General features: G+C 41.1%; 1 protein-coding gene and 1 long non-coding RNA gene across 3 annotated transcripts in view; one reads left to right on the forward strand and one right to left on the reverse strand.

Moving 5' to 3' along the window:
• Positions 1 to 433: 433 nt before the first annotated feature.
• LOC116845989 lies at positions 434 to 7517 on the reverse strand. 2 transcript variants are annotated; one of them, XR_004378378.1, is made up of 7 exons: positions 7194 to 7517; positions 5738 to 6035; positions 5414 to 5514; positions 5183 to 5238; positions 2060 to 2154; positions 1650 to 1877; positions 434 to 1152 (listed from the first exon to the last, which is right to left on the reverse strand). It is a non-coding gene; the product is annotated as an uncharacterized LOC116845989 (long non-coding RNA). The 2 variants fall into 2 exon arrangements; XR_004378377.1 differs by lacking the exons at positions 434 to 1152; positions 1650 to 1877; positions 2060 to 2154 and having other exon boundaries at positions 2177 to 5238; positions 7194 to 7482.
• A 157-nt stretch (positions 7518 to 7674) lies between these two features.
• Positions 7675 to 22855, forward strand: part of LOC116845986 — an 83177-nt gene continuing 67996 nt past the window's right edge. Inside the window, exons 1-21 of the mRNA XM_032819281.1 lie at positions 7675 to 7979; positions 10519 to 10574; positions 10961 to 11156; positions 12118 to 12222; positions 12923 to 13039; positions 13137 to 13384; positions 14106 to 14355; positions 14721 to 14966; positions 15089 to 15208; positions 15587 to 15720; positions 16174 to 16411; positions 16536 to 16658; positions 16794 to 16928; positions 17042 to 17275; positions 17838 to 18353; positions 18501 to 18686; positions 18988 to 19239; positions 19563 to 19994; positions 20165 to 20458; positions 20620 to 20868; positions 21067 to 22824. Coding sequence (XP_032675172.1) covers positions 7913 to 7979; positions 10519 to 10574; positions 10961 to 11156; positions 12118 to 12222; positions 12923 to 13039; positions 13137 to 13384; positions 14106 to 14355; positions 14721 to 14966; positions 15089 to 15208; positions 15587 to 15720; positions 16174 to 16411; positions 16536 to 16658; positions 16794 to 16928; positions 17042 to 17275; positions 17838 to 18353; positions 18501 to 18686; positions 18988 to 19239; positions 19563 to 19994; positions 20165 to 20458; positions 20620 to 20868; positions 21067 to 22824 — 5956 coding nt within the window. The 5' untranslated portion in view covers positions 7675 to 7912. The remainder of the gene's footprint in view (positions 7980 to 10518; positions 10575 to 10960; positions 11157 to 12117; positions 12223 to 12922; positions 13040 to 13136; positions 13385 to 14105; positions 14356 to 14720; positions 14967 to 15088; positions 15209 to 15586; positions 15721 to 16173; positions 16412 to 16535; positions 16659 to 16793; positions 16929 to 17041; positions 17276 to 17837; positions 18354 to 18500; positions 18687 to 18987; positions 19240 to 19562; positions 19995 to 20164; positions 20459 to 20619; positions 20869 to 21066; positions 22825 to 22855) is intronic.

The raw sequence follows: 22855 nt of genomic DNA on the forward strand, positions 1-22855 counted from the left end.
TCTCTCAATGTACGCACGGTGAAATTTAATTTTAACGTCCGCCTTTCTTTCTCTTTCTCTCTCTCTCTCTCCATCTTCCTTCCTCCTTCTTTCCCTTCCTTTCACGAACTTTGCCCGCCGTTCGGCACAACTGATAAGTGTCCGCGCACTAATACCAAGGATATTGACCTAAGCTTCCTTCATGCGCTCAAGGATCGTTATGAAACGAAAATAATCAGCGTAGGACGGCAGGTGTTACGGGAACAGAAGACACTCTCCTGGAGGTATTCCGCAAATCCGCCCACAAATTACGTAAATTACCGCGGTGATTACGACGAAACTTTGTAAAAGTCAGGGTCGCGCGTTATTAGATAGGCGCGTATTATTAGATCATTAAGCTCGCAATGAGTGGCATCTGACCGAGCGCGGTGTTTCCTTCTGTGAAGTCGTGAGAATCGTCCGGATCATGACGAATGAATCATCCATGCATAATAAATAACGAATCGATTGATCCTCACGAGGATGCTTACATTGAAAGAAAAAATATCTGAGAAATAGTAAGTATTTATTTGTGACGGGTACTAATAAAAAAAAAACAGCAAATTTACTTATACTAATATAAAATGTTTTTCGAATGAAAGAATATGCATTTTCTCCAAACTGTGAGGAAACCTTAGGTTTTCCTGAAAGTAATTATGTATTCTATTTAAATAAGAGAGAATTTAGATTCAAACAAATATACTGTTAATGTGCCTCCATCACATAAATATTTACTAATTTTTAAATATAAATATTTTTAGATTATAAATATATTTATTAATTTTTTTCTCTCAGTATACTCGTGGCGTTGCGAGATCACGAGCCTCCTCATCAGCCACGTCCTTGCGTGGATGACACGTTCTCCGAGTCGGAGCGCGTCGTGCATCGTTACAGTTCCTTTACCTTTCGGACGGGATTTCTCCTTCCCCACTATTTCCTCGCGGAAACCGTTATATGAAATTATAGATTCGCATCTGGACATTTTAGAGCCGATTTTTAAATGAGTTCGGCAATACTTGTTTGCCGTAAAACGAGGATGGCTTCTGTATTCGGAGTTGTTGAAATTTTCAAGAATGCTGATCATTTTTTACTCTCAAGGCTCGTCTGTAATACGCGGAGTAAGTTTAAAGTGAGCTGGAATAAGAAATAAAAATAATTTATTTCACTTATGGCTTTACATTCCAAACCTCTTACATCGGAAGTATTTCTTAACCCTTTCGCTACTAATTTTGTTTTTAACAAAGATATAATTTTTTTACTTTTACTTCATTAAATACATGAATATAATGTAATTTTAGCAAAAAATTAAAAGTTTTATGTTTGACGCCAAAGAGACACGTTGATCTCTCACTAAAGGTTTTGAGAAAACATATTCGTCCTAATAAATAGAGTGATAGTTGATGTGTTCTGAATATCTAAAGAGCTGTTTATTCAATTGAATAAGATTATTATTAATAATGGGGAAAGCATATGTCCCAGAACATATATATCCCGTTGGTAGCGGAAAGATTAAGAGAAATACTTCCAATGTGAGGAGACTAGAGTATAGACGTAAGCGAAGTAAATTATTTTAATTTTTTACTCCAACTTATGCCGAGCTTTCATAGTCGTACGTTTTTTTTACTACTTACGAAAAAACGAGTTCTGTGTGGCAAGGAGAAAGCGCTTGCTCGTAAGTTTTTGTACATAATTAACACACATGTATAAATAAATATTCATACATGCGTACGCGTATTGATGCATCTTGACACACATGCGGGTTTGCGAAATCGTAGAAAAACATCGAATAATTAGAACGTCGCAGTACTACTGTATTGTACATAATTCCTCTATTCCGTCTACTGTCAATTGTCAGTTACCTTGTGATTAAATTATTCACATCCATTAAATAATTTGCACAACAAACGAATATTAAATATTAATTTAATATTAAATTATTTAATATTATTTAATATTATTAATATTAATATTAATATTAATATTATTTAATATTATTTAATATTAAATATTAATTTGCACAACAAACGAATATAATACATACGTAATTTGTTTAGATGTATTTTGCGCGTTTAATTGTTGTTCAGAGATCGAAAACCCTTTCGTGCCTGAATACTTCGACCTAACGACTGAAACACGCTTAAACAAAGGGAAGTGGTCGTTTTCATTGCTTTACCGAGGAATTACGTAAGTGCGTAAAGAGACTCGTGCGTGAAATCAACTGCACGTAGGAAGGTCTAACACGTTGGTTATACAATTAAAGTACTAGTCAGTGCTAAACATGCAAATACGTTTACGGGCGACACTGCGAGACTATAAGCGTGTGTCATTAAAACACCGGTTCGTCGTGATGATTAATTCGAGATATCGTGTAAACCAAGACTTATTTATCGAATAAACAGACCTGTCGCGTAAAAATAGTCGTGTCGATTTCTACGGAATTTGACAGGTGTGCTTTCGGGACAATCTGTCTTAAAATGCTGACGAGCTGTTCGTCGATTGACGATCGATTTCGCGGTTTTCTTTTCAGGATCCCCGTTTGACATATCGAAATGCTAGATACGCGTCTGTACTTTTGAATAATCTCGAGCGCGTGGGATGTATCCGTGGCATCGAGCACACGCGAAAGAACAATCCCTACCGCCAGGATGTTCTCTAGTCGCATGTAGACACTTTCACGGCGCCGTGCAAACACGTCGTTCCTGACCCGCAAGCTTCCATAAACCGAGCGTGTCGTAGGCGACGCAGTATAATAAAGAAGAAATCCGTGAAGCCGATGACTCGCGGGCCGAAGTCGTTATTGACCTGGAACGCCTATTTCGGGCTGGTCTAGCAATTAAATCGACTCACGACCGTTTAATGCGACGTATGACGACATCGAAGTAAAAGTCGGATACAAAGTAGCATAATCGGATATTGTGATTCGTTTGATAGTACTTGAAAACTCGTCGGTTAAAAGTTTGAACGATTTCAATGATTCATACGACTTGGGATGATTAACGCGATGATTGAAGTTTCGCAAGTATCATTATGTAATACGCAAATGCTTGTGACTGATGTTAGGATAATGTCACTATCATTTTTCTAATGAACTTTAAATATTCTTTTCTCTATCTTCTTTCGCGTCGTTTAACGACTCAATATGAAAAGCTGTGTGTATTGCTTAATCTTGATGTTTAGTTACTAGCATTTAGCAAATTTTGTCTACTGATTACAACATATAAGTGACACATGAATTATCGTGTCCGAAAACTCAAAAGTTCACTCAGATAATCTGCATACGCAAATTTAAAAATGGCCAGATAATCACACATAACACACATAATATATATTATTTATATATGATAATATATATATATATATATATATATATAATATAAAATATATATAATATATTTATTTATATATGATAATCACATATATGTCACAATTCGAATCACAATTTTGATTCTACATCCACGCGTTAACTGTTACGCTGATTTTCATCGATTTCTTAAAAGTAAGATTAAGTTCTTACAAAACTAAAGTTTACTCAATTAAAGCTGGGCCTGCAGTCTAAGAGACATTATTAGAAATACAAATTAATAAGGTCGAGCGTTTACGAGACTGACAATAGATTTTAAATTTCGACTCGTCATATTCTATGATATCACAGGCAACAGATATTGACTGAATGATTGTGAGATTGCAACATGCAATATGCTAAAGAGGCATCGGTAAAAAGCGATGTATCTGTGTCAATTGCCCGCGGCAAAAAGACCATAATGTCTGTCAAGAACGATTACTTTAAGATTTCCAATCTGTATGAATTTTGCAATGTGCAAAATGATTGAAATTCATGGGACACACGAATCATAATCCTCGAGTTATAAGCAATGTTGACTACTAATATCACGTGAAAATGGATATTACGCTATCTTACAAAAAATATTTACACAATCTTAAACAGCAGTCTATAACTGTCTTTATGATTTTTGTTTCAAATCGATACGACTTACAACTACACATGCACTATATTATATGGCAGCTCTTTGTAAGCTTTGAAATTTCACGTTCACCATTTTGCGTTGACGTCCCTCGCCTATCCAGGTCGAAATCCACTTTAGTCCAGCCTTAATCCAGCCTTAGTCCAGCCTTAGTCCAGCTGTAGTCCAGTCTCAACTCAGCCCCAGTCTAGTCTCTGTTCTGTGTCGTCCCACGTTGATTGCATTTTATTCACATTCGCGACGTGATCAACATTCATGTTTCAGTGGCGTTTAATCGATATCACGACGACAAATGATACATATTCGCGACTATTGTCGAACTTGTATACTTTAAATAGACACGAACGCGACATAAGCATACACATGTAAAATCGAAGATCAGAAAGGTAGATTAGAAGTCTATATATATAATCGTGTGCAAAATAATCACAGCTACTGTGAAAAACTTTCATGACTTCAACGGATATAATCGCGATGCAAATATGTAAAATTTAAAAGATCGAAAAACGTAGATAAAAAATTGATTAACATGTCATGTGTAAAATAATCGCGACTATTGTGAAATTTCTATATCTTTGTACACGAAAACTAAAAATCAAGAATGCAATGACCGATAAAATTTATGAAGGCGAGTAAAATTATCGTGATTTTAGTGCGAGAAAGCGTAATATTAGCGCCTGATTGCTTTGTGAGGATTTCACAAAGTTTAGCAGTCGTATTCTGACTGCAGTGTATAAAAATCGATGTCATAGAACTGTCGAGTGGTATAGTAAGCAATGATAAAAATATAAACTATTTTTAAAACCAACAGCACTTTGATACAATAAAATATATAAAGTATTTCCTCTAGAATTACTTTCTTTATAACTATACAGTACAATATGTTATACATAAAGTAATTTTCATATGATAAATGTAACAATAATATGAATCATACAATATATAATTTTGTATTATTGATATAATTCATAAAATTATAATTAGTTATTTTATATTAAACATTTTTGTAAATTTTAATATTTTAAAATGAGAGGAATGTGACCACTATATCTCATTCGACAGTTTTCTATTTAAAAAAACATGCAAAGATTACAAGTTAGGTAAGTCGTATCGATTTTAACAAGTTTTGAAAATATTCATCGACATAAACTGTTGTTCCTGTTACATATCAATGTTTATACCTGTTGTTCAGACTCATTAGAATATCACAAAGGCTGGCAAGTTCAACTAGCCAGATCTGAAACAAAAATATACATATTACATGTTCGACGAACAAATGTAATAGAGTGCGTTAATCTATTGTGATAGTATTTCAACTTATTTTCTTGAGAATAACTTTTAGTAGGAAATTATATCCTATTGTTCAATCGCAAAGGGTTAAACAGAGAAGTACTGGGAATCTGTGAATTTACCTTCAAGCCGGTCCCATTCGACCTGAACCGGATCCTCTAGTACAGCATCCGCATCCGCGTCTATCAGAATCGTAGTTGCCTTCGTGATGGGGCCGTAAGCTCTGTCAGACATGAAGAGCAGAAAATAATCTTCTTGATTAGTTATCACGTAAGATTACTCTCGGCTTCGAAGAATTGCGAATAAGGATGTATTTCTTATTCCGTAAAGTATACAAAGGTTACTATTATTATGTTAGGTTATGTTTCAAGAATACGAAGTTTAATTATGTATTTTTTACTTGAATCCAATAAAACTGTAATATAATTAGTAATATAATTAGTTACCTTCTCGATGTAAGAATCCCATCCAAGTATTTCCAATGCTTCCGATGTTCACGAAGATCTCAGCGTGACAGTTGTATTCCCGTAATAGCCTCTCTCTCTCTCTCTCTCTCTCTCTCTCTCTCAATAATGGGTCTAGGCGACTCATGTCATATGCCCCAACGCCATTCTTCCTCTCCAATAGCCGCACACACGTCTTAATCGATATATATCGGAAGTGACGTGCGACATCGATCTGTGCTCGTTTTCGTATCGAAAACCAATATGGTTGCAAAACATAGCGTCCAGCGAATGTAATGCCCTAAAAATCGTTCAACAAACCCTATCATTTGAGAATATCATAATGTTATTTATTTAATTGACGTTGTATCATATCTTATTATTTAGTACGCGTATTAAATTGAAAGCATGAAACAGCACTTAAAAGATTCAACCTCCGTATTACCACAAGAGAGCGAACGCGCCAAATCTTGTTTGACACTTTTGACGAGCTCGCTGCAACAAGCATTTACTTTCGACTATTTCACGATATTCTTTCGACTATTTCATGATATTCTTCTATAACGTGCGATATGTACTTGCCTTTGGCGAACCGAAATCGTGGAAAATGTGGGAGCGTTTAACTAACTATCGCACGGCGTCCATTCCTCAATCGACTGAATATGTCGCGTTTGAAATTTTTAAAGTAAGTAATCATATAGAGTAACGTGTAGAAGGTGTAACGTAGTGCAGCTAAAAAAGAGCAATATTAATTTTTATAACCTGGAGCAGTTTTAATGAACGAGATAGCCTTAATATACGATATGTTCTAGTAAATGATGCTATTAGAGAATTTCTCTGATTATCGCGAGTATATACACGGAAGGAAACAATATAGTGGGTCCACACATAAATCTACCAATTCGATTCGATTGCTATACGTTCGATTGCTCTGTATCGGGATTGGCCGATGATCACTTTGAAATCAAACGCGAAAAATGTTAAATGCAAAATAGTTCACTTTCGAGCAGCATACTTCGTGAATTCTTACCTTATAATCACATAACAAACACATTATAATCACGAAATAACCACATTATTAAATATAATTATATAAGAGAGAATAATCTTGCCACACCGCGAATATCGTTAGTTTATTCTCGAAGTAAGCGATTTTTCAGTCACATTTTTCGTAAAATTTAGCTAAAGTGAGGTTGGAGACGTTCTATAATTTTAGATTTGGAACGCTACAATGTGCGTCAGTAAAACGCAAGAACAGTCGCATGTGTATACCGGTTTGTATATCGGTATTGAATAATGCTTTTCCGATTACTGTCAATCTATAATTAGTGAAATAACGACGGACTATAAATGCCGAATTTCGAGCTGAATTTCAGTTCAACTACCTCTTTATTCTCGGTAAATTCGCCAAGTATCAATTAAAGTCGAGAATCTATGAAATAACACGACCTAATCTAACCTGGAAATATCGCTTCCCGTCGTCCTGTTCCTTTAGACCTGATTTTCCTGTTCAGTATCCCGGCTGCTCCCTCGTGACAGTCCAAAAACACACACGTATCAGCATAGACACTCGCGTAGATGTGGTTCGCGCGTTAATTAAACCGACGTGCCGAGACGAGGGTTCGATTAAATATCTCAAGAGATCGCCAAGTACTTTAATCATTCGTCGCGGATAATAATTGAGACGTACCGATACGCGTATCACGCGGTGCGCGTAATATTTGCCGGCTCGAGGCGTAATGCGACGCATAAACAAGTGCGCGGCGCGTACGCTTCGCGGGGTGACTTTGATCGCTGCGTGGATTTAGGAATGCGGCGCGTTGCTCGCTCAGCGGCGGGCGACCGCCGCACGACTTGTTGATAACTCTTTCTTTTCACCGTTTAGGCTTCGGGCGTTGTGTACTTTTTTTCATAACCAAACGTTACATTGCCTCACGAGCCGTCGAGCAACGCACACGCGTAGCGTAGCGTGCTTATCGGTGTGTTCGATACAATTTTTCCGTCGTGATATTAAAAGTATTATATCAGATATTAAATGTTTCGTGAATCTTGAAGATATTCAATCGCGTGCTCTCGCCGTCGTGAATTTACACTTGTTGCCTCGATCGAATAGTAGTGTCTACGTGAGTGTCAGTGACACGATGGAGCAGTCAGGAGCCGGTATGACAGGAAGTCAGGATGAAAGACGCAGGATATCGGCACGTGGATAGCGATGTTTCATCAATTCAAGAATACATATTTCCAAGTGAGTGAAATTATTTATTGTGCAAAGTATCTCTGAATTGAACTGACGTTTGACGGATTGAAATATTATTGTTTATTTACAAAGTATACAAAGTAATATCTCGAGTCGAAGTCTAAACCGGTATTCGCAATCAATCATTATTTGTCAAGTAATTAGCAGCTTCGTGAATCTCTGATTATTCGTTAACGTGCATCTGTACTTATTCATACAATAAAAATATTGATCCAGATAGTCCAATAACGGTGTGTGAACACGAATTAATTATGTTTTTAATCAAAAGTCGATACAATTTATGTGTATTTTTATATAATTAAATAAAAATGATGAAATTATTGTTTTGCGGGGCAAAATCTACGTGATATTGGCCGACTTTGATTTATTTATGATTACTTTGATAGTTTCTTCTTTTTTTATTTTTATGTAATTTTAATGTAATCTTATATTTTGTACCTTCATTTTTATTTCTTTTTTATACTTTTCGTAATATCAATGAGATTATTATCCCGTTAATAAAAATTAGGATTATGTACTTGGAAAAAATATTATAGTAAAAAATACAACCAATTTTTTCTAAACATGGATTATACTAATAATTATGCCTAAAATTAATAAATATTTGTTTGAAAATGTTATGTACGTTCGACTTCTTACAAAATTACTGTAATTATTTTAATTTTTTTTCCGTTATATACCAGATTATCAATTTACTATTTCTACAATAATTTATTCATCATTTACAATTTTAGTATAGTTCAGTTTTGCAAAAAACATTGTAAAAAAAATACAATTTTAAAACATTTATTACAATATTTCTCCTGTATATAATTCGAGAACTATGTAATGTATGATCTCGACATCTTCGTAGATAGTTAGAATCTTTAATTGATCTCTCCAGAATAAGCTAATAAAAATACCGTAACACAGTTTTGAGACATTCTTTGCGCACGTATGTGTATACATAATGCATAAGCATTCCGTGAGGATGGAATTGCGGAAGCGATTGGTCCTAAAAAAACCGGCCCTAAAAATTAGTCCGCTCGGTGGGGTAGCCGGCTTCCGTGACAACGAAATTAAAATAAGGGAACCCCGTGAATTCCCCTGTTTGTCGACTCGCAGCTGTGAGTTTGTACCTCTTGACGAGTTAGGGGTACAGCGGAGGGGCGGCTTGGCGACGACGCAAGGTGGTCGGGGGGGCAGGAAGGCAACAGGTGCATCGCACTCGCACGCCCTCCTTTATTACGTTCCTCCGCTTCTTCTTTCCTCTCCTATCCTCCTGGTCGTTCCTCCTCGCACTTTCCGCTTCTCTTCCTCCACTTCATCCGACTTGGCGAACACACGTCCTTCCTGCCCTCTTCCCTCTCACCCTCCCGATCCTTCACTATGAGCTTAGCCGCGTACAGTCGTTAACATTTCACCGCGCCAGGTTGATCGCCGTAGTTCTAACTTATTGTGTTACATGTTGCATACTTGCGTTTGTAGTGGTGCGTTTGGCTGCGCTTCTTCGATGGCCGACCACGGCCTGGAACGAAGACGCTTTTGAGGCGGATGCGTACGGCGGAGCTATCTCGCGAAAATTGCGTATACAGTTCGACGCTCGTCGAAGAAATCGCATCGGATGAGGTGGGGGCGAGCAATAAACGGAAAACTGCGACGATTCGTCGCAACTCATGGGAATTCGAGGATTTTGATTTCCGCGTTTCTAGAGCGGATTCCGCCGAGGAGAGACCGCGCTGCGAAAGCACGCGTTTCTCCATAATGTTGAGTCGAATGCGCCAGAGGTTTTGCAGATTTGTTGAACATATCTGAAGGTTAGAGGCGTTACTTTAATCTTAAACGCGAATACAGCATGCGAAGTATGATTATCCCTCGTTGAATGCTAAAATTGATATTACATGTGTTAGAGTCGTTGCATCAACTGACTTCCTCGACACACATTCGTGAACTAGCCACATGCCGAAACGGTTGGCGTACTGGCGGTTTGTTCGGCGAACAGGTGTTCGAGCAGTGTTGGTTTATCCGTTGCGATTGAAAAACGGTCCGACGGTTTCTTGCGGTTTTGTATCCACGCTTGATTTTCCGATGATTTCCTGCGACCACGGTGCTTTCCTCGTGATTTATACGCCGCGAACATCGCGGAGAATGTCGATTGCACCTCCTTCCTTCTCTCTCCCTCGCGGATTCTCAAATGCAGCACGATAGTGAAGAGTCGTTACCAGGGCGCCGAGAGGACTATGAAGCGAGGTGGTGCTGTTTTTGCGAAACCACTTGTGAATTTGCGATGATGCAATTGCCACAGGTGATTCTTGCGTGAAGTCATCGGGCTTTTACGTACATGTTTAGGAATCTCTATATAAATTTCTTCCGTAACGCGCTCTGTATGTAAAACGATGACATAAGCGTGTGTGTATCCGTTGACTTCGGTCATTGCTAAAAATTTCCATTATTAACAAATAGCATTCGCACGATCCTTGTTCGTACAATATCTTTTAATGTGACATGACTAATTTTAACGTGTGCCTCTCTCTGTTTCTTCTTGCAGCAAAGATGAAACATCTTTGGCCGTTGCTGGCGTGGATACTTCTATCTTCGTATCCGGTAAGCAAACACTTTTTGGAAAACTGTGTTTCCTTCGCGGACAGAGATTTATTTTTCCGTAAATTATTAAAAATAGAAATAGAAGTATTATTTCCTTTTATGTTTACACTGAGAGAAAAATTACCTTAAAATCAACAAGTATTTCTTTGATGGTTACCATTAACATATTTACTTAAATCTAAATTCTCTTTATTTAAATCAAATACTGTTTACCTGATTTAAGTAAACAATATTTGGTTTAAATAAAGAGAATTGAAATTTGTATAAATATGTTAATGGCACCTATCAAAGAAATATTTGTTGATTTTAAGATAAAATTTTTTCCTCAGGGTAACGAATGCTTGTCTGTCTCTCGAACAAATGAAATTTATGCTACGATTTTTCAGGCCGAATCTCGCAACGGACTCGGCCATGGATTGAAGCGAGAAGTATTCTTCTTGAACCTCGAGGACGGCTACTTTGGCTGCCAAGTGAACGAGTCGACGGACGTTCTGCAGCTGCTGGAGCTCTCGAAGCTCTGTGATCAGCGCGTCGACTGCTATCAGGGCGCGGACGAGCAGCGCGGCAAGTTGAAGTGCACAGGTAAGTTCCCTGTGGGAAGATATATTTTTTCCCGAGCTAGAGAACTCGAGTTCATCGGGGTAACTACTGCGCGAGCACGGTATCATCTCGACCGCAAGCGCAGCTCGCTAGGGAAGGAGGAGACATCGTCACACGACGCACACTATCGTTAACAATCTCCTCGTGGTTGCCTTGTGTCATTCCGTCATTCTCGATGTCATTACGGCGACTAAGTAATTTCCCTCGCGTCGCGTAAACCGCAGAAACTCACTCACGCCGACGTGGCGCGCAACGTCGTCGTCGCGTCAATTAGGGGGATCTCCGCCCGCGTCATTATATCACATTGTACTGAGTCACGCCCACGACGTAATTAGCCGCGGAGATTTATTTTTATTCTTGTTTCTCTTCCTCTTTTCCTTTACCTTCACGGGTGCTATCATCTCCGGATAGAGGCGTAATTGACGTACCGGTCAGCGTCGATGAGCGGATCGTATTACTTGAGTCTACCGAACGTATCGGCTTCGCGGGCTTGTGAGAAAAACTCCACTGTTCGACCGCTGATTAGCCCGACGGGAGAAAATTGCGCGATTAGCCAATGAGTCGCAATCTTAGCGCGTCCTTTTTCTCTTGGTGTAATATTACTTCATGTCCGGCAAAAATGACTCGTGCTTCATGCGGGATGTTTCTTCTTGGATATATACATACATCTTTCTGTTGATGTCGCTCAAATAAAATCATCATTCTTTCGCATGAGCGAATTCAGGTTTCCGTTTGTGTTATGAAGAAAAACGGTGAGTAGGGAAGATATAATGTTAAATACCTAGAAATATATTAATAACTTAGAACCGTTTATCTTACTCTTTATATTTTCGTTTATATTTAAAATTAACGGTAAATTTATGAAATTGTATGAATCGCATTTTTCTATTCGACTTATCTTCGATGAAATTGAGTATAATGTGCGTTATCATTCCGTTTTCAGACGATTGTACAAAAGAAGACGGCACCAAATGTCAAAACGGTGTCTGTCTGGATTCAGTCTGTCACTGTAACGATGGCTTTGGAGGATGTAACTGTCAAGTTCCAGGTTCGTATGTATATAATTACTAGTTATTATCACACACAATTATTCATACAAGTTTAATCATTATTAAGTTTTCAACATATACATACTATTGTTTGCAAATGTTCGGATAAATTACGAATGCAAATTACTGTACAGTAATTACAGTAATTATAAATTACAGCGTATTACTATATACTTTATATAATCAAGATTTTTTTTAAATATATATTTTTTATGCCGGCAAGCGTAAATGTTCGTGCGTAATGTTTTCCTGTACGCGTCTAATTCACTGAACGTTTCAAGCCTTGTTTGTTTGAGTGCAGTCCTTGGGAGTCTATGTAATAAATAATTGCTAGCCGACTTGAGTCGTACGAAAGCAATCTATGTGCAAATAATATTTATTGTGACGAAATGAGTGTCTGTTACTCTTACTATCGTGAAACCACACTTTATTCTTTATTCAACTCTAACAGGAAGTAAAAGTAATAGGCTATACGTATATACATGCGTAAGGACTCGTTAGGGTCGTGGCACATAAAAAACTTAAGCAGTAAAACGTAAGCAGTAAGCAAATTGACCAATCACAGTCGCTGATTTTTGGACCGTAAGAAAAATCAGCGATTGTGATTGGTCAATTTGCTTACTGCATACGTTTTACTGTTTAAGTTTTTCTGTGTGCCATGACCCTTATTTGTAACTGACAATATTTATAAACTTACAGACGAGAACGAGTGTAAATATCGGCCCTGTGATATATTTGCCCACTGTACAAATACTCTTGGCAGCTTTCAATGTTCCTGTTTTCCTGGATATCGAGGCGATGGTTTCCATTGCGAAGGTAATATTGTGCGCGCGTAAAATGACCAACATGATCGTCGTGATCTCGCGGTCTGCATGTCCGACTCATCTGCTGATTTATCAAATCATATTTACAGATATCAACGAATGCGACGACCCAGCGCTCGCCGGGCGTTGCGTCGAAAACGCCGAGTGTTGCAATCTCCCGTCGAACTTCTTGTGCAAATGCAAATCCGGCTACATCGGCGACGGTGAGGTGCACTGCGAAGATGTGGACGAGTGTACGATACCAGATGCATGCGGCGACAATACCGTGTGTCACAACATACCTGGCAATTACACCTGTACGTGTCAAAACGGATTTACGGGAGACCCGTACAACAGTGTAAGTACACCGATGAAAGCAGGAACGCGACGTATAGGAAACGATCAAGAGAGCACGATAACGTTGGCTGAAGCTTAAGGCGGATAATAACACGCCTGCAAGCCAATCACCTTATCCTGGAAGTGTCTTTTTTGATATCTATGATGGAGATGTTAATCTCAATAATTATCGTTCGTTAGGATATCAGAGGATGAGAGCTAATTATATAGCATATAAACGCGAACGCTTCGGTAAAAATATATAAATAACTTTGCGATCGTATAAGTAAGAATGTCAACGAAATTTGTTCAGTCTACAAGGAAAAAACAATTCCGTTGGTGTAACCGAATTTTCGGTGATTCAAGGATCAGACGAAAACTCGGCTGTAGGAACAGAAAAATTCCTTTATGAGGCTTCTGTATGTAGTTATTCTCAGTTGCCTCAACAGAATTCTAATGTCACTGAATGTTCAGACGAATATTTTCGACTGCGACAACAGAAATATTAGTTTTCATAATAGAGATATCGCTTCTGATCACTTAATTCTCAGTTGGCTCCTATTTGGTTGCACCAAGTGAGATTTTTTTCCATATATATTTGTTTGAGAGAAGATTAAAATGCATGTCCATGTTCCGAAATCTTTTACGCCGAAGTAAGTTTTGTTTTGATTCTAGAAAATAGTGAATAAACTCGCTAGACAATGTCAGCTTGGGAATCTAATCATTTCGACTCGTTTAAACAGTGCATCGACATCAACGAGTGCGAATACGAGGGTGCTTGCGGCAGGGATGCGCTGTGCGTGAACTTACCAGGCGCTCATAAGTGCGAGTGTCCTGTGGGATACGACGGCAGCCCCGAGGAGGAGTGCAGGGACGTAAACGAGTGCCTGAGAAGCCCTTGCGGACGTTCCGCTCTCTGCACGAACGTACATGGTAGTTTCCGGTGCTCTTGTCCCGACGGGATGGACGGTGATCCGTGGACAGGTTGTCATGGTGAGTCTCGAAAATTTTCCATCGCGATTTCTTACGTATTTTTATATCTCGTTATAATTTATCTCCCACGATACACACATCGAGTTTGAGCAAAAGAGTAAAGTCCCGTTGATTCCATCGGCGATGTGGTAAGTAAAGGGTAAAATTTCGCGCGGTGAATTGTGGGTGAGTCACGTTAATTGTCATTAATTATCACGCTTCAGTAATAAATTCGTATCACCGCCATTTTTGTGACGATCGCACCACCAGCACCTTAACAAACGTACAAAATCATGCATTTATTAAGTAAAAATGGTGATCATTGTGTTGACGAATTCAGTGCTATACAGTCTGACTGGTGTTGACTAACCGAGCATCACTAACAGATATAAACGAGTGCGAGGAGGGTTCACCGTGCGGCGCGAACTCGGAATGCGTGAACGGCGAGGGTAGCTTCGAGTGTAAATGCCACGCCGGTTATCAAATGGACCCCACGTACGGCTGCATTGATGTGAACGAATGCAGCAGCGCGGACGCATGTGCGGCCAATGCGAGGTGCATCAACGTCCCGGGCTCGTACAAGTGCATTTGCCCGCCGGGTTTCGTCGGCCAAGGACTAACTCTCTGCGAAAGTCAGTCACACAACCAATAATGCTATCTTTCTCTCTTCCTGTCTGTCATTGCACGCCACATTCGTCATCGATGGCTAACAATTAATAATACTCACATTGCGATTAACCATATTGATTAACAGACGTGAACGAATGCAAGCGAAATCCCTGCGGCGAGAACGCCGAGTGCACCGACACGATCGGCAGCTTCGTCTGCAGCTGCAAGGCAGATTACACCGGCGACCCTTTCAAGGAGTGCAGCGGTTAGCTTATTCGACACTTGCTTTATTCGACGATATATATAATGATTGCCTTTTTTTGCCCGCGAATCATATGAGCTTGACGAGTTAAAGTTGTCCTCTTTTAAAATAAATCAGTAAAAATATTTTTGATTATATTTTAGAGAATAAAACTCTCTATTAATGTGGCTTTAACATATCTTCGCAATTGTTAAATTCATATTTTCTGCACCAATAATTGATTATTTCTGCACACAGAATTGTGCAACATTTACAGTTTTTATTGCATTAAAGTGTTAAATTCCTCTAGCTCATAATGACCCGAAAATGCCTTATAGGGCTTTATGTCTTTTCATTTCTTATAAAATTCTTTCTGTTATTGTGACTCATGTTTCTTTTTAGACATTGACGAGTGTACAGCTCTGGAGAATCCTTGCGGCAGGAACGCGATTTGCAAGAACGCGGACCCCGGCTACAATTGCGTCTGTCCACCGGGCTATAGTGCCAGCCCCAATCCGACTGTCGCTTGCGATCAGGTAATAATTCAGTAAACCCGTTCTCCATTCAGTATCAAGAGTCGTCTTGTACGTGTACAAACAAGATCCATAACGCGAGAAGTATCTCGAGACAAACGTCTCGTAAACAGACTCGCCGTGTCTCCAATATCTTTGACCGTCCTGTGATTTACGGGACTAACAGAAAAAAGAAAATGTAAAACATTGTCGTGCGAAGCAAATAACTGACGCGAACCGGTTTTATACCATTTATCCCCTTTTCGAAGTTACACTCTTTTCGTCGTCTGTAAAGCCACAAAACTGACTCACGGCTCCATTTAACGCGACTCGTGCTTCTTATTTGCGCGTCCACGAGGTACGCGTCGCCGAGGCGGTGGGAACCGGTTCCCATTTCCGAATACAATGTCTCGGTGTCTTCGGACGCGACGAGAATTTGAATAAGGTAAAACGTTGTCCCTGTTGTGCCGTCCTCAGACCGACGTTACAACGCTCTGCAAGTCGAATTTTGATTGCGTCAATAATGCCGAGTGCATCGAGGGGCAGTGCTTCTGCAAGGATGGCTTCAAAGCCGTCAGTGCCGAGTGTGTGGATCTGGACGAGTGCCTTACTAATCCCTGCGGGCCTGCGTCGATCTGCACGAATTCCAGAGGAAGCTACCATTGCGAATGCGAGTCCGGATTCGTCGGTACTCCACCTCACATACAGTGCAAAGGTAATCCATAAATTGTCTTTGCAAGAGATCCGATTCTTTTAGCCATATTTTTTTATTGTAACTTTTCTCTTAAGACTTGAGGAGAATGTGACTAATAACATATAATTTCCTTTCTACTTTAAAGCACCATGCGACGAGGTAACTTGTGGCGATCATGCCTTTTGCAAAGCCGACGGTCACGAGGCTTATTGCATATGCGAAGACGGTTGGACCTTCAATCCGAACGATATAGCGGCTGGATGTGTCGGTAAATGAGCTGATATTTCTGCAATTAATTGGATAATTATCCTTTTATATAATTATCTTTTTCCCACAGGAGTTTTTGTGTATGCGAGATTTTATTAATAATACGATTTTTCTTCTTTGTTTGCTTCATTCGTAGATATAAACGAATGCGACGCGATAAATGGGCCATCTGGAAGATGCGGCAGAAATGCTGTCTGTACGAATACGCCTGGTGGTTTCACTTGCCAGTGTAAACCTGGATTTTCAGGAAATGCCTTCAAGCAATGTATCGGTAAGTTGAGCGAAATATAATTTATTATTATTGATCACTAATAATATATATAAACATCTTATTTATAAACGAATATAAATCCTCTATTCATACATTTCTTTTAATTAATACAGATGTTGACGAGTGTGCGAGGCACGACGTTTGTGGTCATGGAGCGTCGTGCATCAACACTGAAGGTTCTTACACTTGCTCTTGTCCGGAAGAAACCATTCCGGCTCCTGATCCCTACATCAAGTGTGTTGCAATAGTTAGATGCGAGATTGACGACGACTGTCCAGGAAATGCTATTTGCGATCTACAAAAGAGATGCTTGTGTCCCGAGCCCAACGTCGGTAATGATTGCAGACGTAAGTATGATTATTGTTTCAAAAGTCAAACAAAATTAGAAAAATAAAAAATAATTACTTGAATTTTAATCAGTCTCGAATACTCAATTTAATTAGAACTAGAACACCGCATAGCGCGCGTTTCACGCGCGCCACTTTAGCTTTTTCGTTGTATTTACAATTTATATTATAATATTCGTTTTTATAAATTATATTTCCAGCAAACAATGTTACATGTAACTAACATGTATGTTACATGTAACATTGTGTTTGCTGGGATTACAATAAATATCAAATTCATATGGCGCGAACAACACAACCTGATCTGTCACCGCGGCTGACAACTGCAAGCGTCACAAATTCAACTGCGACGGAATCGAGACAATCGAGACGGTCGAGACGGCCAATTAGCATCGCGGAAAAAAGGCTTTACCCACTTCGATACATTCGAGATTTAGTTAACTCGCTACTTTTTCTGATAGGATTCTTCGAAAGACAAAATATTTTAACTTATGTTTCTTATGTATCAAGCATCGAAAATTTGTTCTTATACAAAATATTCATAAATATTTTGTCCGATTAGATCCATGCGAAGATCTATCTTGTGGACCCAACGGTCATTGCATGCTACTGAACGACGTAGCGACGTGCCTCTGCAGCAACGGTTACACCGGAAAACCAGGCGTGAAGGACGGTTGTCGAGACATCGACGAGTGCGCGATTAATCCGTGTCCTCCGGGTGCAATTTGCAACAACGAGCCAGGCTCTTTTTCGTGTCAGTGTCCCAGCGGCATGACGGGCGATCCTTACAGCGGCGGTTGCCAAGAGTCCAAGGCACCTCATGTGTGTGGCCCCAGCGCACCTTGTCCAGCTGGAGAACAGTGCATCAAGGACGAATTCGTGGGTAGCAGTGTGTGCATCTGTCAGCGCGGTTACACTCGCGACCATGAGACTGGCAAGTGCAGAGACATCAACGAGTGTATGGAGCTCAGAGAAAAGCCCGCGTGCGGCGTCAACGCTATTTGCAAAAATCTCCCCGGCAGCTACGAGTGCCAGTGTCCACCTGGTTTCAACGGGAACCCCTTCTCACTTTGCGAAGGTACGAATCTGTTTCTTCGATAGTCCTCGTGATATCGTAGTGTATTAAAATTTTGTATAATGTTACGCATTCATGATATTTGACGTATCACGTCTAATAAATATCTTACGAGCAGTATTTAAAATGAGCGTTTTGGGAAATTTACAGAATGCAACAGCATCGAGTGCCAATGTCAGCCGCCATATAAGATCGTCAATGGCAAATGCATGTTGGCTGGCTGCTCGAAGGGCGAGAAGTGTCCAAGTGGTGCTGAGTGTATAACGATTGCGGGTGGTGTCAGCTATTGCGCCTGTCCCAAGGGTTACACGACCAAGTCCGACGGCTCCTGCGAAGGTAGGTTTTGTGATTTTATTTCATTATTATTTTCTCTTAAAAGAAACATAACATATAACATGAAGAAAGTATTTTTTTAATTTAGGATTAAAAGTAATATACAATTAAAAATTTGTTAAAAAATAATAAAATCGAGCGATTCTGAAACAAACATAGCTTGGCAGCGACTGCCAAGAGAATATCAATGTGCAGAATCCAATCGATAAGAATAATTACTAATTATTTGTTTGTCGTTAACTGTTAAGTTTTATTGAAATCAAATATTGATTGTTTTTATCATTAATCGTTAACTTTGATACAGATATAAACGAGTGCACCGTGGGACACCAAGTCTGCGGTTACGGCGCCGAGTGCATCAATTTACCAGGTGCGCATCAATGCGTATGCCCGCACGGATACGGCGGCGACCCGTACAACGGGCTTTGTTCGCCCGCGCAGAAGAGATGCACCAACGACAACGAGTGCAAGGCTAACGAGAAGTGTGTGCAACCCGGCGAGTGCGTATGCCCACCACCGTTCTATACGGATCCCTTGGAGGGAAATCTCTGCAAGAGTAAGTCTTAGAATTTCATTCGTATTATTAAATTAATGCAGAAGTCTCTTCCCACATTTGCGTCGGCATATTTCTGTTTGAAAAATGCTTCGATTGTATCAACTCTTGTTCAGCGTTTATGGGAAAAAAGACTTTTAAATCAAGGTGATATTATGTTGAAATCGACAGGAGACGAGATAACAATCTTTAATTATTCGTTATTATAATTTCTTTTTTCTCCGGTAAAATAATCAGCTCCTGCGATAGACGCAAAATTAATTTAACGACCCTATCTAATAGTGCTAACAGCTCCCACGTTGCCTAATATATGTCTATTGTTATAGACCCCTGTGACCGTTTCCCATGCGGCATAAACGCGAGGTGCACGCCGAGCGATCCACCGCGATGCATGTGCGAGGCTGGCTTCGAGGGCGACCCGCAGCACGGTTGCATCGACGTGAACGAATGTGCGAACAATCCTTGCGGTCACGGTGCATACTGCATTAACACGAAAGGAGATCATGTATGCGAATGTCCAAAAGGCATGATTGGCGATCCTTACGGTGCTGGTTGCACAGGTGTCGCAACCGGCAAAAGCGAGTGCTCGTCGAACGACCATTGCGAGAACTATCTGACGTGCGTTCACGGAAGTTGCGTCAATCCTTGCGATAACATACCCTGTGGTCCAAACGCGTACTGCGAGCCTGATAAGCATGCTGCTTGGTGCAGGTGTGTGATAGGGTTCACGGAGGGCAAGAACAACGAGTGCGTCTCACGTGAGTACAAGATTTTATTTTATAGATTTTTAGCAATGTCGATGAGAATTATAGTATAATCTCATTTTTCAGGAATATTTTAATATTATTTAGTTATAAATATTTGAGAGAGAAATAAATGTGATTCTATCGTCTTGCGTGTGCAACATAAAACTTTGCGTCTTTCACAGAGTGTGACGGCTTCGTTTGCGGCACCGGGGCTCAATGTATCGTAAGTTACGATGGACCGACTTGTAAGTGCATCGAGGGTTTCATGGGCAATCCTTTCCCCGGTGGGCAATGTGTTCCGGATGTTTGCTCGCCCGAAATTCCATGTGCGGAGCCAAGCGTGTGCATCAGCGGACGTTGCAAACGGCGCTGCGAAGGGGTTGTTTGCGGCATCGGGGCCATGTGCGATCCTTTAACGAACAAATGCGTGTGCAATCCATATTTCGTCGGCAACCCAGATCTACTTTGTATGCCACGTAAGTATAACGAGCTTATGAGAGAGGGGAGAGATATAGTGATTTATTTTTCGTGAACAATCTTTTACAAGAAGAAAAAGGGTGAATTAAAAGTTCCAATATAAAATGACGAAATATAAGTAGACGTTATTTCTCTGTATTAAATAAAATGATTCTTACAGCCATTCAACCACCTCGCTGCGATCCGACTTGCGGAAAGAACGCGCACTGCGAATACGGTCTTCTGGAATCGAAATGTGTCTGTAATCCGGGCACCAGTGGAAATCCTTATCATGGCTGCGGTATCCAACAGAAATCTGATTGCTCTAAAGGATTGTGCGGAAAAGACGCGCACTGCAACGCAGGTCCTAATGCTGTCGAGTGTCTTTGTCCACCCGGCTTCGCTGGCAATCCGTATATTCAATGTTTCGGTTAGTATTAATAATTTTACACACTCAATTTTAATTATTTATAATATTTAATTAATAATATAAAATCCTTCTTTTTAATTAAAATAATGTAAAATCCTTTTTTTAAATCCTTCTTATTTAACTATCACAAAATAAAAAAGAATTATGAAGCATTTCCAAGGTGAAATCAAAATTTATGTTTTTGTATCTTCTCCTCAGACGTCAACGAGTGTAATGGAAACGCGTGCGGCAGCAACGCAGTGTGTATCAACACCATCGGAAGTTACGACTGCCTCTGCAAAGACAGCTTCTTCGGCAACCCCTTCGTGGGCTGTCAGCAAGTGCAGGTGGAACCGTGCGCTGATCCTTTGACTTGCGTCTGCAACGAGGCTGTACCCTGCCCGTTCGATTACACCTGCGTGCATCATAAATGCGTGAACCAGTGCAGCAACATAAAGTGCGGTCCAAGATCCGTCTGTCAAGACGGAGCGTGCGTATGTCCGCCGGGTTACAGCGGCAATCCTAATGATCTGCACAAAGGCTGCCACTTGTATGGCCGTTGCTCCAACGATCTCGAGTGCGAGCCACAGGAAATCTGCTTCCAAGTCGGCAAGGGTGTTCGCAAGTGCGTGGACGCCTGCAGCAAATTACAGTGCGGACCTAACGCACTGTGCATCACACAGAACCACGTGTCCTCTTGCCTGTGTATCGACGGCTACCAGGGCAATCCGAGCAACCTGGTGGAGGGTTGTCAACCGTCCAAGACCGTGATCCCCGGCTGCGCCCACGATTCAGATTGTCAGCCCGGTTTCTTCTGCATCACGTCGGACGGCGATGTGCGCAGCTGTGTGGACCCTTGCAGCAAAGTAATATGTGGGTCTTATCAGAAGTGCGAGCCTGATGTCATACCTGGCCGTGCAACTTGCAAATGCCAAGACGGCTACGAATGGAACCCGGTGCAATCGTCTTGCGAGAAACCGTCCGTACCCGACTGTATCAGCGACGATGAGTGCCACTCCAGCGAAGGTTGCAGGCCGGACGCTCTCGGTGTGCTCAAGTGTCTACCGCTCTGCAGCGGTTTCACTTGCACTGCGAACTCGCGCTGCATAACAGAGAACCACCGTGGCCGCTGCGAGTGCTTGCCAGGTTACATTGGCAATCCGGATGACCGTCGAGGCTGTCACAGTCCGCGTGAGAACCGTTGCTCCACGGACAGCGAGTGTCCAGAGGACCAGACGTGTCGAGGCACCTTAGAGGGCCCGCTCGCCTGCCAACCGGTCTGCGACTTCGTCTCCTGCGGCCCTAACGCTCTCTGCGTAGTCAACAACCACGTGGCGAACTGTGAGTGTCCGCCCGGGCTCTACGCCGGCGACCCGAACGACGTGGCGTCCGGATGCCGCGCGGTACCTTGCGTCTACAACATTGACTGCCCGCCGACGCAGCTCTGCAACCGCTTAACGCACACCTGCTACGACGCCTGTGACGAGAACGCGTGCGGCGTGAACGCGGTGTGCATCGCCGACGATCACAGAGCGATCTGCCAATGCCCGCCAGGGCTGCGACCGAATCCGGTGCCCGACGTGGAGTGTGTCGCCGTGGAAGCCTGCCGCCCGGATTCTTGTCACCCGACCGCGCTCTGCGTCGCTGGTCCGACCAATAACCCCGTGTGCAAGTGTCCGCCGAATCATGTGGGCGATCCTTACGTGAACGGCTGTCAACCAGAAGGCTACTGCTCTGGGCCCAAGGATTGTCCGGTGCACTCCATCTGCCATGAACATCGTTGTGTGAATCCTTGCGAGAATGCTTGTGGATCCAACGCGCTCTGCGAGATCGTGAACGGTCAGCCGAGTTGTAGGTGTATACACAAATTTGTGCCGTCATCGAAGGGTGCGGAGTATGGATGTGTGAGAGCTTCGAATTATTGCGCGGTGGATTCCGAGTGCGAGGACAGCGTGTGTCTCGATGGACAATGTAGAGGTAATGATTTTTTAATTATTAATAATTTGAT

This window comes from Odontomachus brunneus, unplaced genomic scaffold, assembly GCF_010583005.1.
Source record: "Odontomachus brunneus isolate Ranch 3 - 2012 unplaced genomic scaffold, Obru_v1 Obru_scaffold_059, whole genome shotgun sequence".
NCBI lineage: Eukaryota > Metazoa > Arthropoda > Insecta > Hymenoptera > Formicidae > Odontomachus > Odontomachus brunneus.